This window comes from Choloepus didactylus, chromosome 16 (assembly GCF_015220235.1).
Source record: "Choloepus didactylus isolate mChoDid1 chromosome 16, mChoDid1.pri, whole genome shotgun sequence".
Classification (NCBI taxonomy): Eukaryota; Metazoa; Chordata; class Mammalia; order Pilosa; family Megalonychidae; genus Choloepus; species Choloepus didactylus.
The window spans coordinates 43233960-43240203 of record NC_051322.1 but is presented as its reverse complement, the minus strand read 5'-3'; the positions used below and the strand labels follow the sequence as shown (position 1 = coordinate 43240203).

Below are 6244 nucleotides of genomic sequence, written 5' to 3'. Positions count from 1 at the left end.
CAGCCTTCCACCCCCTCACCAGCCAGCTCTTGGGACATCTGGGAGTGTTTGAGTCCAGAAACTAATCAGGGACAGGGAGGTGGGTAACCAAAGGGAGGATGTAAAGGAAGAAGGGAGGACGACCTAGAGAAACTGAAGGGGAGCAGTAGAGAGAGGAACAGAATCTAGAGTTAAAGGATAAAGCTTATAAATACCGGGGGGAAGCAGAGTGTTGGCTATACATTTATTCCAAATGTGCTATTATTACTTAAAAAGCACTTCTAGAGCACCAGCTTCTTTGGAACATGCCTTCAATTGTCTGTAATGTTTTTTCTTCATCCCTTAACTATCTCATTTATGCAGGTGAATCGTCTACTGTATATTTGACTGCCAGAAGTTAATAGTCTATTGACAGTTGTACATCAATGGGAGCTAATAATTTTTATTTGGGGATGGATTTCATTTTGGGAAATAGCCAAATTTCACTTACAGCCAAGTTTGTGATAAGCAAAAACTTATTTTAAAAATAGGGGATCTAGGAAGGAATCACAGCAGAGGACTATAACCATAGAATATAAGCAGAAATCAATGAGAACTGTGTCTTAGACTTTCTTAAATAACATTGCAAACCAGGGGTTCTCAACCAAGGGCTGATGGATTAGCTCTGGGGAACCCTGAACTCCCTGTAATCTTGTACAAAGTGACCTGATAGTTTTTAGCGAGTTTTCAAGGACTCCTTCCCACCCACAAAGTAAATAAATTGCATACATTAGTTACTTGGTGTGTGGTTTTTAAATAAAAGATTTATTTTATAGAACTGGCATACCCACGTCTGGCCCCATGTTTTCATCTCTCCTCTCATGCCTGGAAGGACACAAAATTGGCTGGCCCCACTTCACAGCCCATCTCCCTGGTGGCAGCTCCCAGCGGCCCTATGCCCTGAGCCACAGCACCTTCAGTGGAGGCAGGAGAGGGTATGTCCCAAGGTAAGGGTAGGAGCGGGGTGTGGGGATACAAAAAATAGGAGAGGTTTGGGGAGATCAGTTGGGGAATCTTTCCAGAGGCTCCCTAGGGTCTGTGAGAGTAAAAAAGGAGGTGGTGGTTGAGTCCTCCTCCTCTGGAAGATTCACTGTCTTTCAGTTGCAAATATCCAACCACAGAGACCATAGCTTTGAACATTCTATGGCTCAAAACCTATAAACACCCCCACCACCCCCACCACTCCCCTGAGAACTCCTTAGAGGACACCTTTCCTTTCCTCGAAGGACAGCGTAACATCCAGTCTGAAGTCCAGCCCCCTGAAGCTAATCCTCCCCAGAAGTCTGGCTTCCAGCAAGCTTCCCAGAATAGGCAGAGAGCAGGATGTCACCTTGGCTCGCAGCCCAGATGCCCCTCACCCGCCTTCCCAGGTGAGTTAGTTTAGGGGACAGCGGGGGTCTCATCAGGCCCTCTCCTTTGGAACCATCTGCACACTTAGGTCGCTGCTTGAAGGCCTGCCCTCCTTTGCTGTTCTGTAAAGGTCTTTTCTCTCTACGTGCACATTTCATAGGCTACTGTGAGAAAAACAGAATTTGGCTCTTAGCATTGGGAAGAGAGATGGAGAGGATGAGATACTAGGGTGCAGGAATTGCTCAGTAGCTAGAGCTCCGAGCTCAGATCTCCACTAGTTTCCCTCTTCAGAGAAGACCTACGAGTACTGAAACCATCTCCACTCTCCCCAGGAGGAGGGACAGACAGAAACAAAGACCCTTGTCTCCAAGGCATCCGAAATTACACAGCTTCCCTGCCCCCTCAGCTGGCAGGCCCTGTCTCATGAGCCTTGGCGAGAAAGCTAAGATTCCTGGTGGAGCCTGCCTGTTCCAAGACCAGGCTGCAGGGCTGAAGGTTGGGAGAGAAGTGGGGACGAGGGAGAAGAGGGACTGACACGTGACAGAAAACAATGCCTATCCCAGGAGAAGTCCTGAGGAGAGCCTGCAGCTGATGTGCATCTGTCCGAGATTCCACCTCAGGAAACCTGCCCCCTCCTCTCCCACCTCCTCTCCCGCCAAGTCCCTGGTTCATGTCCTTCCTCCTCTGGGAAATCACCCAATTCCACCCCCTCAGACATCTCCCTCTCAAGCCTTTCCTAGCCTTCAGGGTGTGGACGTCTCTCTCTCTCTCATGTATGTCTGTGGGGTGGGTGACCCAGGGCAGAGCCCCATGTCCTCCCTTGACACCACCCCCTTCCCCAGAACCTGGGTTTTAAGGCCACCATCCAGACTCCTGTTTTCTCTGTCCACACAAACTGTCACGGTGGTGGAGGGTGTAGGACCAAGAACAAAATGTTTGCTAGCAAATTTGGGTTTGCATCCTCATCCTTCTTCTTTTATTGTGGTCTTTTCCCTCTACTACCTCCTTCCCCAACTCCTCACGGCACTTCACCCCAACCCAACTTTTGATCTGCCTTCAGGTTGGGTGACCTTGGACTCTTCCTATTAGGGAGACAAGGGTGAATTTCTGTTGTGCTTGAACACTGTGGTTATTTCTGCCCAGGAGCCCAGAAGAATGAATTTGCAATGGGGACTTTCAAAGACACACACTGGACAAGAAAGATTTCTCTTAAGGTGGAACAGGACCTCCTTTAATTGCCCCCATCACCTCCCAGAAAGAGCCCCACACTGCTTTGGCTCAGAACAAGGGCCTGTGTAGCAGACGTCATGAAGAGAAGGACCAAGGCCTTCTCTCCATGGCTGGCCAGAATCTGAGAAGCACAGACCACTGAAGAAGACTCTTTTTTTTTTAAACTGTGCTTTATTTAGGGCTAAGCTGGAGAAAGCGTCATCCAATAGTTACAGAAGGTTACAAGGAGTTTTAGGGAGTTGAGTGTGAAAAGAGCAGTTGTACTGAACTGCAGCTGTTTTTGTTTTTGTTTTTTTTACAACATCTGGACATCCTAAAACCAGGAGTCAAGAGAAAAAAAAAAGAAAAATTTAAAAAAATAATAATAAACCAACAAAATAGATGGAAAGAAAGGAAAGGCAGGAGGCCTGAGAGTAATCAGAAATCTGTTCGTCTAAAGCAAAAGAGGAAAAAAGTGGTAGGTCCAAGAGCCCCTTGGGCCTCCAGATGAACTGGACATCAACGAGAGGGCATCAAGACAGAATGCCAAAGCAAGTCTTCCCAATGGTGCAAATAAATTATAATAAATATGTTATACTTTAAAATATATGTGTTCTTAAATAATTCAGATTTTTTTCTGATTCTGAGATTTTTTTAAGCAATGTCTTTTAACTGCTCTAAAGTCATTTACCAAAGATAAATATCGTGCTTTCATTAAATAGTTTTCCTTGTTTTTTCTCTATCATTACAATTAAAAGTCCTACAAAATATGCAAATTTATTTACAGAAAAACAGAGCCGGCATCATTTAAACATCCCTGTTTTTCAAAATTCCTTGTAAACAGTTTCAGAAATTCTTCAAAGATTGTTATTTTTCTCTCTCTTTTTTTAAGGTTTGTGTGTGTGTGTGTGTTGTAAGATGAAAGTTCCCAGTTCTCCCTTGCCCGGAAAGTCTCTGGAGCAAGCATGGAAGGCGAGTGAAGCGGAAGGTGTCCAGGGCTTGCAGAGATCCAGCGAGCACGGCTCCCGGAGCGAAGCGAGAGGCGAGGGCGGCTGCGGGCGCGGCGGGCGGCGGCGGCCCTTCCGTGCAGGTGGCGCGGCCTCCAGGTGATGCGCGGCCTCCAGGTGATGTGCGGCCAGGTGCCGGCAGGTCTGGACGAGTCCGCCTGGCCCTCGGGAACTACGGCGTCCCACAGCACTCGCGGGGAGAAGGGATTGATGCTCAGTCTAAACTCTACAAAAGTACAGTCCTACAACATCTGGGATTTTAGCAGTAACGCTAACTTCTATAAGTTTTTTTTTTCCTTTTTTATTTTTATTTTTATTTTTTTTTTGCTTTCCTCTAATTTTTCTTCTATTATATAGGTATTTTAAACTTTTCTTTTTTAAAATTCTGTACAACTATTATGATTTTAAGAGGAAGAGTTAGAAGCATTTACAGACTTTTCACAATTATCTTGCCTTGTAAGACCCTTTTTCCCCCTTCTTGTTTTCTCACACTTCAGTTAATGAGTTTTATATTTTTGTTGCTTTCCCCAAATATCCACCATCTTGTTCACCCTTACAGCTCCATCCAGACATATAATACAGAAAACCATAGGAAAGTGTCATAGACTTGAATGAGGGTAATCAAAGCGCCTCTCAAAGTATCAAAGAACTATTATCTTGCTGTTTTAAAAGCACTGAAGCATTATTTTTCCTTTTTTGTTTTTTGTTTTTTTTTGTTTTTTTATTTTTTTTAATTTTTATTATAGTTTTCATAGAATCACTCTAAGCTGTTTCAAGAACAGCCATGTGTTAGGAAGGAGGTTCTCCTCCATTCCCCCTCTATATGACATAGAGCTACACATCTGCAATAAAAAGTTTGGTCCTTTGGTCCCTAAATAGCTAAAGGAATGACAGATAGAGATGCTCAGTGGCAGCCTCCAAGCCGCACCCTGGGGACCAGGTCCCACCACACCGCTTGCCCCAGCCTGCCTCCAGGCGCCCATGGGCTAGAAAAGCCCCGGGGATCGGTAAGCAGCGTCTCTTCCCAGTTCCCAGCCCTTCAGCCTCCCAGTCTGGTCTCATGTTATTTTGTTTTTAAAATTGCCTTTTTTGTGGATTTTTTTTTCTCATTTTTCTTCATCTTCTTCTTTGTGTCATATATATTTTTCCCCCAAACACGTGCCCTCTGAACTCCATAGACGCTATACTTTCCTCGAAGAAATGTTACAGTCACAGAGTGTCTGGAGTCTTCAGCTTGATTGATATTGGCTGATATGTCAAAGGTGTCATCCAACAGTTCTCATTTATAAAGATATATATAGAGAGGTTTGTTTTTTAATGTAGCCCGTTCAGCATCCTGCCCTAAAATGAAGAAAATCAGGGCTGATTAAGCCAAGAGGGGAACCACAAAATGCATCCAAACACCAAAAGGAACCTGCCTCAGGGATTGGGATGGGAGTTCTGGGAGATGGCAGGAGGGACGGAAAAGAGACCAGTATGATAATTAGTCATGATCATGATAAATTAAGAAATTTACTCTTCCATTCAGAATAAGAAACCACTGGGAGGTCTAGTGGTGATGGTGATAGAGGTTTAGTTGTTGGGAGAGGGTTCTCGATTTGGGTGCCTTTAGAGTTCTGGGTTGGGGGATGACTATATCTAAGAAAGAATTCAGGGCTGTGGGATATGAATTCACAATTAAACTTGTCTCTGAGGGATCTAGCCCAGATACAATATGTATACAGAAGCCTAGCAAACAAGATAGCAAAAATCTAGCAGCCCAACCCACTCCTCCCACATTTGAGGAAAAGAAAGAAGACAGATTCAGGACATGAATTTTACAGAATCTTTGCCCAGCTTCCAGCCAACCACTTCTTTTCTGACATCAGTAACTATTTGCGAGGCTATGTATATATATGTATATCTGGATATATGTGTAGAATATATTCACCTGCACATATGTGGATATACATGGATATGTGTATATGTATATGCATATATATACATACACACACACATACATACATAATACTTTTCTCATACATGCCAGGGAATTTAAAGGAAATTCAGAATTTCAAGGGAGTGGATGGGAGAACCTAAAAGAAGTTAGAACAGATTTCATTATCAAACTTCAATAAATTAATTCAGTTCTCTATTTTGTTTTGACTGGTGGTTTTTTGGTGTTTGTTTTGCTTTTAAGAAAAATCATGATCTGACTAGAATCAGAAGGAGAATGCTTAATCATTGTGAATTAACAAATGAGACTCATCTCCATTCTAGCAAGCAGCTTCCACTTATACATGGGGGTGACTGGTTACATCAAGAAAGTTAGAACTGCAAAGCCCCCAGTTGAGGGGACAACGTCATGCGTATATCAATCCATGCTGGCAGGTTTTTCACACTGTTGATTCAACAAACAGCAAACCGTACACAGCAGTCTAAACAATTACAACACCAAATAAAATAATAATAAAATCAAAAAACACTTGTCAAGGACCCTTTTTCAGTTGTAAACAAAAGAGTGCATTTTGCTTTTGTCAGTACTGTTTTTTCCAAACCAACCAAAAGGCCCTCCCAAACCCCCAGTTCCCCACCTCCCTTCCCCACAGTTAATTTAGCAGAAGTGGCTACAATACAAACCTTACAATTGTTACCAGGCTCTCTCTCAGAGGCCTCTGGCT

At 43.7% G+C, this 6244-nt stretch overlaps 1 protein-coding gene across 49 annotated transcripts in view; it reads right to left on the bottom strand.

The window, feature by feature from the left end:
- Window positions 1-2759: 2759 nt before the first annotated feature.
- CELF4 (CUGBP Elav-like family member 4) overlaps window positions 2760-6244 on the bottom strand; it is a 296970-nt gene continuing 293485 nt past the window's right edge. For 48 of the 49 annotated variants that reach the window (XM_037805843.1, XM_037805821.1, XM_037805830.1 and 45 more), the window contains one exon: window positions 2760-4925. Coding sequence is in view for 17 of the 49 variants with exons in the window: in XM_037805821.1 (XP_037661749.1) it covers window positions 4864-4925 (62 nt within the window). In the remaining 32 variants the exon portion in view is untranslated. The remainder of the gene's footprint in view (window positions 4926-6244) is intronic. The other variant, XR_005212184.1, reaches the window with a different exon arrangement.